General features: G+C 32.1%; 1 protein-coding gene across 2 annotated transcripts in view; it reads right to left on the minus strand.

Moving 5' to 3' along the window:
- Positions 1–5,673: 5,673 nt before the first annotated feature.
- Positions 5,674–12,604, minus strand: part of LOC144839384 (uncharacterized) — a 34,386-nt gene continuing 27,455 nt past the window's right edge. For both annotated transcript variants that reach the window (XM_078694719.1, XM_078694710.1), the window contains exons 18-27: positions 12,315–12,452; positions 11,888–11,975; positions 11,307–11,464; positions 11,099–11,200; positions 10,443–10,517; positions 9,401–9,530; positions 8,727–8,836; positions 7,635–7,835; positions 7,106–7,178; positions 5,674–6,729 (exon numbers count right to left, since the gene is read on the minus strand). In XM_078694719.1, the coding sequence (XP_078550845.1) occupies positions 6,593–6,729; positions 7,106–7,178; positions 7,635–7,835; positions 8,727–8,836; positions 9,401–9,530; positions 10,443–10,517; positions 11,099–11,200; positions 11,307–11,464; positions 11,888–11,975; positions 12,315–12,452 (1,212 nt within the window). In that variant the 3' untranslated portion in view covers positions 5,674–6,592. The remainder of the gene's footprint in view (positions 6,730–7,105; positions 7,179–7,634; positions 7,836–8,726; positions 8,837–9,400; positions 9,531–10,442; positions 10,518–11,098; positions 11,201–11,306; positions 11,465–11,887; positions 11,976–12,314; positions 12,453–12,604) is intronic.

The raw sequence follows: 12,604 nt of genomic DNA on the forward strand, positions 1-12,604 counted from the left end.
GTAATTGAGGCATTGGAAGACCAGCAGGTAACTATGCTAACTACAAATCCACTACACTATCTATGTAGATTATTTACAAATGTTTACCTTCAAAATAAAATTGAAGTCTAGCTTTATTTTCGCCGTCAAAGCAACGTCCGATATCAAAGTTAGCTGTATCGGGATGAATGTTGTTAAAGTCGAAATAGCTGTATTCGAGCGCTACTGTTGTACCCTATAAAAAAAAATCATTATTTTATTCTAAATTTTATTTTTATATTTTATATTAAAATAAAAAATTCTTCCAAGGATAATAAATCGTTAACGTTACCTGAGTCGTGACATATGAAAGCCCAATGGGTATGTTTGTCATTCCTGCGTTACCTTCTGCAGTTGCCGTCCAATCATTCTAAAATTGGATTGAAAAAATTGAAACATATATTTAAATCTAACTTTAGGCAAAGTAGTGATTGAATGGAACAATATACTAATAGAGAACTTGAAAGGTTTTAACGCCTACATTGTAATTTAACAAAAAGTCTATCTATACACAAACACGTCAAACTCTTATTACGATATTTTGGTTAAATCAATCAGGGTACCGTTGAACAATTAATTCTACCTCTTTATGATACTGTGGGTTAAATCATGATTATATTGTTAAAAAGGTTATGCTTACACCACTATTTGATGTCTGTGAAATTGTTTTGTTGTTTTGAGTTTTTTTTTGGTTTTTTTGCAATTCTTAACAAATTATTAATCAAATTTCAGCTTCCATTTCATTACTTTATGGGTAAATGTTTATATATAGGCAAATTATAATGGTGGTGGCACGAAGATGCACTTAATTTAAAATTCTGTATATATTTTTACTTTCTTTTTCAGAATATTAAGAAGTATTATTGAGATAAAATTGCTGGATTTACCGTTGAAAATAGCCAGTCAATTGTAACGTTGCCCTGTTCTTCTAAAATATCTGTGTATATGTCACATTCTACATCTCGGATAGGAGTCTGAATCAAGATAATATAAGTATAAGATAGTACAAGTAAGTTTAAATAACCCTTGACATTGTTTTTAACGCTGAATATTCATTCTGTAAATACTGTAAAACTGAAATAAAACAATATTTAGTGTGCAAAGCTGAAGCATATGAATGGTTTCAAAATACGCCTTACCACGCTTTTGTAGAAATATTCCGTGTCTAACGAAAAAAGTTCTGCAATTGTTGCCATTCGCACATTGCCATCTTGTCCCACAGGTCTACCGGATGTATCTGATATTGGAATTGGTTGAATTGAACAATTCCCGTCTAGCTTATTGATAGTGTACGCAACACCTGTATAATGATATAATGATTCAACAATAGTATGTTAATAGTAGAACAACAACTAACTTACTAACTATAGAATAACTATATAACTATTCTGTAGCCACTGTTGATATTCAGAAGCTACAAATATTTCTCCAGTTTCAAAAGAAGTCGGTTGTTATAAAAAAAAATCACCAGAGATTAAATCATATCAGTTAATTCACAGATGTCCACATCATAGATTACATCAATACATTATATAAATAGGTACAGTAAATATTATAATAATGTGTTTCTTTATCTATAGGCCTATACAGTAGAAAAAGAGAGATTCTGTGCGTTTATTCGTTATACATTTTTCCATCCGGACACATGGGTATAAAAATTGACCGGAATTGGGATTTCTTTGAAATGGATTTGAAAACCGCCTTGGGTAGTTAAATTTGCTAGTAGCCTATACAACCTGTGTTGAAGTCATCAATTCTTGTTGTAGGAACTGTTCCATAGTCAAAAGAATCAGCTATCGGAATGTAGTCCACACGTGATAGATTCATACCATAGTCATACCATTCCTTGAATAGATATTAATTAACGGAACATAAAGCAAAACAACTAGATATGACGTACTGTTCTATACATTTTTACGTAAATATAATAAAACAAACGCATACTTTTTAAAAGGTTTCCTTTCCTTAGAGATCCAATTATGATGCTACGTCAATAGCCTCTTGAATGTAAACGTATGGTTTCTTGTTTTGTTAGATTTATCAAGTTTAAACTAAGACTATTTATTCTTTGAACTATTTGAAGTGACCAAGTGATCAATAAGTGAGTTTGGTCGATAAAAAGTTAAAAATATTAAACATTTTGACCTCCTGAAAAAAATAATTGAATAAAAAAAGTCGATTACTAACATCAATGTAAGTGAATACAGAGTACTGTGGTATCGCAAGTTCACTTCTAATTTTAAACTGTTGAGAAATTTCTGGTAGTTGTCTTTGGTTTTGTGAATCTGGACAGTAGACGCCAAATGGTACCTACAACAGAATAAAATACGTAATATAAATTTTTATCAAATGCCATTACCGTCCATAATCCATCCATATATTTTGAACAAAGTAAAAGTTCATCCATATTCAATCTGCCTATTATACTAAAATCAATGATGCTACAATTTTTTTTATAACAATACCTAGAATACTTGCAAATTACTAAGGAGGAAAAGGCATGAGTAGAAAAGAACTCGCCACCCTTATATCACATAATGCTGAGACCCATAGTACAATGCACTTCTAACAGCTCATCTACACGTTCAGAATGACTATCTTTTTAAAAACAAACAACTTATGATACGAGGAGGAGAAACGATACATATTTTTATATTTAAGAACGTTTTGGCCTATAAGGTTATAATGGTATATAATTATTGTTGTAATACTAAAATCAACACTTATTATAGCATATAACAAATACACAATTCTATTCAAACCTGGTATAAAAAATCGGGAATAAATCCCTGTGGACGAAACCAGATGTACTCCACAAAATATTCGTAATCTACCATTTCTGTTGGTTTTCCTGGAGTTGTGTCATTTAGGCCCCGTCCCATGATCTTTAACCGGACAGGGCGCTGTTGATTACCACCCGCCGTGTCGTAATCTTCAGACGAAAACTGAAATTCTGCTTGATATGTAGCGTTGACTGGTTCGTAATAGATACATGTTTTCCACATATCTGTTGGTATACCGCGAGCATTGTCTTGTCCTATATACTCCCATTCGTTGAGATACAATCCAAAATTTGGAAGATCCACCAATACAATATTCTCATTGTGAATATCAATGTTTCGAATACCACCAAACGCAGCGCCCGTGGCATTGAATCTAGTTGTAACGCAATCTGGATCTGATAAATACAATGAATATAGTTATTAAACTTGACGCAGGCTTTTTTGTGGCGTCATCCGAAAAAACCCCAAATGTGTCTAATGAATATTTCTGAATTGATTATGTATTTATAAACTTGGGCCTTTTACACTGATTTTCATTTTTCTAAAATAAATCTATTTTATTTATTTATTTTATTTCAATTATGTACATCATTAATTATAAAGATTTTAGAAAATGAACTTGCAATAAAGGACAGGATTAAGGTATGCAAAACCTATCAATCTTACAATGTATTGTGTATGCCTCTTGGTCGGCGTAAATGAGAACAAATTCGTCACCGTTAACCCAGTATTGCGTTTTCATCTTTAAATTTTCTTGATCAACAATTTGGTGCGCTTCAATAGACAAAGCGTACGGTTTGATTAAGTTCATTTCTAGTTTTGTTTCAAACGCAGGCTTGGGAAAGCGTGGAAACGGCTTAGACGGTGGGTTGACGGGTGGTGTACAAATAGATGTATCACCTGGAAAATCATCACAGGTAGATAGTCCTATCAAATACAGCGCAAACACAAATATATTCCTCTTCATTGTTTGTTGTTTTTTTCAGCTATGAAAAGACAAAATAGAAAGCAATGAATGAGTGATGATTGAGTTTGAACTCGGAACACTGCCTCTAACATGGTCATTTCATATTGAATTTTTTAGGCCTGAATGTTCAAATTATGTATTCCAGTTGACAAAATAATGGGAAAAAAACATTGAACTGTACAGTAATAGTTATCTTCGTATCCATCTTTTTTCGTTCTAATATTGGAGAAAATCGGAGACAATATACATCTTGGCTCATAAAATAATAAATACTCGCAGACTGGCTGGATGAAAGGGCAATGATAAGTTTCTATTTTAATTACAATTTATTGATTGATATTTCATTGAGTCAAGTATATAATTCTTTTAGAAATAATTAAAGAGCTTGAAGCAAATTATAGACTCTACCTCCCTAAGGAGATATTACTCAGTCATGGCCCCTGTGGGACGGTAGCACAACCCAGAAGTCAAGCACACTACAGTAGTTTTATGGAGAGAGTAGAGACAGTCGTATTTCATATATAGCCTTTCAAAACAGCGGATATCAAATAATGTTACTAAAGCTGTTGTTTGTGGATACTTAATGCGTTTGAACAACTGCACACGCCCGGTTTACCTCTGTAACGTTTTATTAAAGGAACAACATACCTTCTAAAACGGTTCCTATATAAATACATACATGATTATTATAGTCTTTAGGCCTATAATATATTTATAAAAACCAACTTACCTTGTTCATTAAACACTAAAATGTGTGTAGTGATGTATACAAATGGTCACATGTTATGATGTTAATCTGTCGAGGTAAATTCATTATTTGAATGTAGGAAATTGGAAGATCAAAGTACGACAAGTATCGTATCTGATAAACACAATCAGTTTTTAGATATTGAGTAAATGTGTAACTTAATAACTGTAGGCCCTGACCGAACAATATGTTTCACTCTATATAATTTAATTTTCTAATTATAAACTTTGAATATGTTAGGCATTACCAGCTACACAGTTTTCAGTGGTGTGGTGGTCTTTGAATTAGAGGGGCGTTAATTGCCACACATCTAGCGAAGATTATTGTGCATTTACTTAATTATATAGGCATATTGATATAGGCCTTTTACCACGTTAAAACACCTGTTCTCGTCAGATAACCAAAGCTAAGTAACGTTGGGCCAAGTTGGGGTTGGATGAGAGACCATTTGGGAATACCGACTGCTGTACTGTATATGAAGCTGACTCTTATGGCATCCCCTGCATCTAGATCTTCCTCAGAAGTATTGGCTCATGCTTTTCCTCTGGTCAAGTTGGGCACTGGTCGAAAGAAGCTCTTGATCAATGATAGAACCAATCAAGGTGCTTCATCCATCATTCAATGAATGTAAGTCTAATTGACGTTGTCGTTCGCGACAGACACCGGCCGTCAATTATTTCATTCTTATACCTTTCATGAAAAATCGTGAAAGAATTTTTGTATACAATCAAATTATTACTACACATCTTAATAACGAAATTGATGCTTGATTGTTTATAACATTTTATATTGTTATTACATATCTGATGTTTTGTAGTTTTTTTTATCTCTACAGCTATTATTTTCTAAAATGATGATTTGTGGATAACTACGGTATATTTTGAATCTGGTGGTGAAACTAAGTCTTCTCGGATAAGGACTATAAACCGTAGGTCCAGTGTACACAGTAAACCCCATGTACGAATAACCCAGTTCATCATTCGAGACGATCCATTACCTGACGAACTGGTTCATAGATTAGCCCCTGTATTATTTACTATTGGTAATCCTTGGCCACATGTGCCTAAAGACATACAATTTAAAAAAAAAATAAATAATATAATTGTTGAGTGATTAGATTGAATAATCAAGATTAATAGAGTAAAAGATTCTTTGAAATAGGTATGTTTTATTACACTTTGTTACTCATTTTTTTAATGAATTATGTTGCATAATGCATAAATGTTATCCAAATTAACTTTTACATTGTTCCTTCAGAGTTCTTCATCTAAACACAATTTCTGGAATCAATAACCGTACCACCATCACGTGTCATTCCGGAAATTAACATATGAATGTATTAAACAATTAGGGTACCAAAAGGATCATGAATATAAATGCCAAACATTTCGAAAAGGACAACGAACTTTTTTACAATTGGAAAATTAAAAACGGCTTTCTTCGTACGTTTCTCCAATGTGAATCCTGCATTCAGTGGCGTAAGGCTATGAGCGCTCATTGGCTAAACCCTGGGGCCCAGGAGGTTATGGGGGCCACTGAGCAGTGCCCAGAAGAAAACAGGCATTATAATAAAAATATGTCGAAAAAGGCTAAGAAAAACGCCAGAGGCCTCCAGCGTTGGAGGGCCACATAGGGTTCCTAAACTCAGGCCTCTGCGTTACGCCACTGCCTGCATTAACACCCGAGTGTATACATAAAGTAATGTCATAAATAACATTACCAAAGTTACAACAAAGAGAATAATAAACTGTTATTGTTTCGTTGTCGATATCAATTATTAAAAAATATAAATGATATTATCTACACACAATATAGATCATTTATATATTGAAAAAATCCTAATATTTCAGTTCATCAATTGGTTTAACATTCCACTTAAATTCTTCCAGTGTCTGTGTTTCATTATTCCAGTGGCCTGGGTTAAAGATAGTCACACAAATTGAACACTTCTTTTAACAAACCAAATCTTTAGTCTGTCTGTTTTGATTGAGAAATGGGAACATGATTTTAAACAATCTTTGTAAAGATGGGTTAGTTTATAATAGGAAAAGCTGCACTATACAGATGTCAAATTCATTATTGACCAACGTCTTTCATTGTAAACCCAGGCTCGTTAACTGATCCTCTATTTTTGAATGCGATCAAGAAGCAGACAAAACCACCAAGAAGAATACATAGAACACCCATGCCGATACCCATACCTATAACTGCACCTAAAAATACAAATCGTGTGTAAAACATTTATTCAAAAAATCTGCTATTTTTTAAATGAATGAACTGAATTTTAAAATTGGATTCTTTCAATCCATTAATATTGTTGATATGCACATATTTTAGTAAATATTTTTTTTAGGACAATCAAGTGTTAATTGACAAGATGACTGGAAAGGGTTTAAGAACAATATTTTGTGCTTTAAAAGAGGAAACAATCTTGGTTATAAGGCATGGACATAGACAGAGGCAGCGACGGCAGCCAAAGACAGGAAAGTGAAGGACAGAAATACTATGCCTTATTCTCCATGGAGAGAGAAGGAATTAATATTATTTAACGAGCAACTTCAACATACGTTACATTATTTTATTCCTTACCTTGTGTGTATGTATCATCTTCTACGTTCACCGGTGATTGAAGACTACCTGATATTACGTATATGATATATTCCTATAAATAATAATTAACGTGTTTATATTAAAGACATGATTTAAGAATCAAAAGCAGCCTATTTAGTTTCTTTATTTAAATTCGATTGTTGTAAGAGTGGTGCTAAAAAAAAACACTAGCATTAACAGACACGTAAAGTAATAATTATCAGTTTTAAAATTATGATTTGAAATGTAATATTAATATTAATTCAAATGTGCTATAGGGAGTGAACAAAGTTTAATGGCTTCTTAAACGATTTGGGAATGGCAAGTCACATCGGCATACCTGTCACATTATTAAAATGCATCAATATTACACATAATAATACTATATTATTTGAATATTTACCGTAGTTTATGGAGTTCATAAATGTTGAAACTCAGTCGAATCTTTGTAAATAAAATCACCTTTATTTGTTGGATAAAAGTGTACATTTTGTTTTATTCCAATATTTTTTTTTTTGTGAATACTTACATCCTTCGATATCTGTCCTTCTGTATTATCAATGTTGTTAATCTTTGGCATCCTAATGATCATTTTACCAGTATTGATATTCTGTTGGAGTGTGTTACGTGCTACGGAAATACTCGGTTCGCTATTTCCAACATCCCCTTGAATAGGCGAGACGTCATGCAACGTAAATGTTATAAATGTCCGATCCTCTTTAATATTTAGCTGGAAAATAATCAGATACGTGCGTTTAAGTAATAATAAAAGCAATTGTTTCGTGAAACTTTCCTTCTTCTGTGTTGTTTTCGATTCTATTCTATTCTATACAAGTTTGGCGCCCTACAGAGCGCCTAACAATACTTGTAATTAATTAAAAAGAACAGTTTTAAGTTTACGTTTAAATAGAGGTGCCGAATTCGTTCTTCTCAAATCGACAGTCCGCGGAGTGGTGACAGAAAAAGCATTGTCACCAGCTTTCCTATTAGATCGTGGAACGAAAAGTCGGGAGGGATCATTAGAGGAGTAATGTAATTAAATGAAAGCTGGTCATAGTTAAACTGAATTAAATTAAAAATGTACAAAGGAACAACAGAGTAAATACATTTATAAACAAAAACAATTTTTTCCGTATATTGATAGTGAAATATCTAATGGTTGCAACATGCACAGCGAACGTTAATTTTTTTTTTTTTTAACTTGTGGAATATGAGTTGATAGTGTGTTATTCTCATTAGCATGTTTAAAATGATTGCAGATCCTGTCTGTAGGACCTATTCATGTCTGCTGATGCTCGCGCGTCCGTAGGCCTGTATTGACCAATCATAGACCCTCTTTGTAACGGTTGATCTGGGTTCCATTTCCATTATGCATTGTTTCTTATTTTTATTCTTGCATGTTATATTAATTTATACTTGAGTGTTTGCCATTTACTGACGCGTTTCCAGGGCGTGGTGTCAGTAAGTTTTTCTTGTGGGTTTTCTCGCAAACTCAGAGCGTCTGCTTTATAATTAAAAACAAAAAGAAAACAAAAAACTCCAAACTAATTATAGAAATTATAAGGTCTCTCTAATTCAACATGAAGCTAATTTTGTTTTTATAGTAACAAACCGGATATACCTGAACTTCATATATTCTTAAGTCACTGACGTTACAATAAGTTGATATGGCTTCTTGGGCTCGTTGGTAAAACACCAATTCGTCCTTGTTAATTATATCATTATAATGCCCTAGATACAAAAAAATTAGTTCGTTATGATTATAATTATTTTATTACGAGTCCTTAGAGGGTGGCTCTGGGTTTAAAGTTTAATTTTATTATAAAATATAAACCTTTGCAACAACATTGATAATCCTATAATATAATATATTATTAATAATAATCCAAATGATATTTTCTTAGAACATTATGAATAAGGTCTGCGCCACTAATGCTTAGGCCATACCGCTGTAATTGTTAATTGCAAAGATTTATAATAAACAATATAGACATTTATGCTGACAAAGACAGCAACATTTAAAGAGAGTGGAAATAACTTCTTTCTTTCCTTTTTCTGGATCTATAAGTTGTGCCGGGTCAATCCAAAGGTAGAGGTTGTGGAGCAGCTTAATAGACGTCGCTTTCGAATGGCTTTTATTAACTTGCGGTATAGTAGTACTACTTTAAATTTACTAGTTTGTCCAACGCGTAAATCTTTGCTATACATCGCGATGCAACGAATAGCTGGACGGTAAATGTTTGAGCCATTTCGATATTTTTCTGGTAACACCAATAAAATATAATTCTTACTAACTTGATATTTCAAATTGGAGCTCATCATAATTATCTGTATCCATACATTGCTGAGCAGTAAAATCATGAATAGATGGTTGTCGGAAATTAAAATCGAATACTTGTTCGGTAAATATAATGTTACTGGCATTCTGTTTCAATATAAAAAATAAACTAAAATTATTAAAAGAGAGAAGGATGACCATTCCAATAAACAAACCCATTGAGTATCTCTGGTAGAATTGCATATTCTGTAAAGAATAAGTACCACTATGATAGTGAGGATTAAAATCTAGAAATAATCAAGAAATTATCCACTATAATATTTTAAACACGTTGAGTATGCAACATTTTAAAAAAGTGTTAGCAAGTTCTGACCTTAACTAATGATATGGATGCATTGTAACAACATTCATGTAAACTAAGCTGCCATATACTGGAAGTATAGTAAACACGTATTAACGATCGAAGATTGTTGATGATTTTGTTTTGATGTTTTTCCTAAAAACTACAAAGCCATAGATTCACAAGGACCAGATTCACAAGGGCCAGATTCACAAAGGCCAGTCTAATTACGGTGAGGAATTATGGTGGTTATACACGAGGAATAAAAACATTAGAAGCTATCTAGTTTATTTCGAAAGCGAATAGAAGCTCTAGATAGGTGTCTCATTATAGATAATTATATTGTTCCCCTGAAAAAATATTTTTGTTTAGGCCTAATGGCTTTGTTGAATATGTCATTTAAATTAAAAATGTATTTACCTGAACAAACAGTAATTTAAAGCCAAAAAAATGTCAAATTGACTGGAAGTCAATGTGTTTTTGATTGAATTTAACCCTTTATTTTGTCTTTTTATAATTTAAAGCATTATTTGTTAAATGTTCTTATGGAAGTGAATAACTTTATTAAAACTGCGAAATAGCATATTCAAAGTCTTTTTTTTTTTATCAATCTTCATTTTTCGTGTTTTTGGGGGTAATACGTCTTTAAATGTGATGTTCTCGATAATTGTAATAATACAAATCAATATTAGGCCTACATTATAATGTAACGGTCTTACCTTTGCATCAGTAACTATAAGTTGAATGGGTACCTGTGTTTCCCATGAAAGGTCTGTCACCTCAATCCAAGAACTCTGAAAAGAAAATACAGTACTTCTTTAAAGCAAACACCATCTTCGGGAGGATCTCCGCCATCATCATCTGATCCTAAAGGTTTGGCAAACAAACAGTAATTTAAAGCCAAAAAAATGTCAAATTGACTGGAAGTCAATGTGTTTTTGATTGAATTTAACCCTTTATTTTGTCTTTTTATAATTTAAAGCATTATTTGTTAAATGTTCTTATGGAAGTGAATAACTTTATTAAAACTGCGAAATAGCATATTCAAAGTCTTTTTTTTTTTATCAATCTTCATTTTTCGTGTTTTTGGGGGTAATACGAGGAAAATTGCATTTACTAACTTCATAACAAGGTGGAAACTGAAAATAAAGCTGTTTTTTTTTAAAATATTCAACGCATTTAGATTATTTTTAAACCAAATCAAAGTTTGAATCTTAGTTATACCTAATTCTATAATATCACAAGTAGATATATTTATGAAATGAATACTATAAAATACTATTCAAATTCATTCATTATTTTTACTATTTTAAAATCTTGCTCGTGTGAACGAACGTTATTCAAGTTTAAAGTTTGAAATAAAGTTTATAGTCACCGTTGCAAAATACCATTCCCATACTGTAGGTAATGGGTTATTGGAAGGCCAATCGTATCGCTTAGTTGCCCATCTCTCACATGTCATCTCTCGACAGTCTGACTGAAGTAAACGGATAAACAGACAACTTTAAAAAAATAAGTTTACGCTTTTTAAATATTAAACGAAATAAATTAAATGAAATTGTGACTGTCAATGTTCAACTTACAGTGCCTTTATAAATTAAGTTTCCATCCAGTTTAAATAGTTCGTAAGTAGAAGACATCCTCACCAGTCCGTCGCCGATTGGGATGGCATATCCAGAAGTTGACGAAATTGGGAATAATGAACAGTTGCCGAGAACGTTATTACTAACATATGTAATACCTAGTGAAAAGAAACTCTAACTATAACTGTTATTCTTAAATATAAGAAATATGTATTAGGTTACATAATAATATAAAAAAGAAAACTTACACTTTACCATTTCATTTTAATCTTAGAAGTAAAAACATTAGTATTATTGTAATCGAAATGTATCGATATGTCGTTTTTATTTGTGTATATTAACACACATTAGATACTGACTATCATCAAGCCTATTCTACGGCTATCTGTAGCTTAAATGACACGACTGTCCATATTCGTGTTTCATCTAAATGCAGACTTATTGCGTTAAACGCAAACATAATGAACCTCGTAGGACGAAATTGACGAGCTGTTCTTGTTCTTTTTTTGCTAGTATGCCATAAATAGTAAAATCTATTCAGGAATACTTCATTCTCTACCCGCAAGTTAAGGTGTTCTTACCAGTATTGAAATCATCAATAGCTGTATACGACGTTCCATATGATACGAAATCAGTCCTTGTTAACCGTTTCAATTGGTCATACTTTATCTGAATAAAAATATTACTATTAAGGCTAAAAAAGATATTTATTTAGTAAGTAAAAGTATTAAATAATAGTTTATTATGTGCAAAGCACTTGAAATTATACATTGGGAGTTTTTAAACACGTTTTAACACTTTTTAAATACAGATTATTAACACATTTGGCCTACTCTAAAAGTATAATTGTTCACCGGTTAGAAAAATATTATAGGCCTACTAGTTTACTTACGTTTTACTTTCAGCTGATTGTTGTAATTACCTTTTAATTATTAGGTCCGGTACAAATATTAGACCAAATCTTAGACCTAAATAATGTAATATCTAAATAAAAATTTCAGTACTAACATCGAGTCTCTGTTGAGCATATGTCGTGTCACCCGGAAGTACTTTGTAGAGAATCTCAACCCTTGAAGATGCATACTCGGCAAGTACAGGTAAACGTTTACTCTGAGTGTCATTAGCACATAACACACCCTGCGGTAACTTAAAGACAATGTAAAAATAATATTTTTATATCTATATTTAAAACATGCAAATAAAAATAATTATCACAATTGCAAGACGTTGTGTTACTTGCCATAGGCCTATTGAAACAATACCATAAGTAAAAATGGTAAATGTCAATGAATGTCGCC

Source organism: Antedon bifida, chromosome 1 (genome assembly GCF_963402885.1).
Source record: "Antedon bifida chromosome 1, ecAntBifi1.1, whole genome shotgun sequence".
NCBI lineage: Eukaryota > Metazoa > Echinodermata > Crinoidea > Comatulida > Antedonidae > Antedon > Antedon bifida.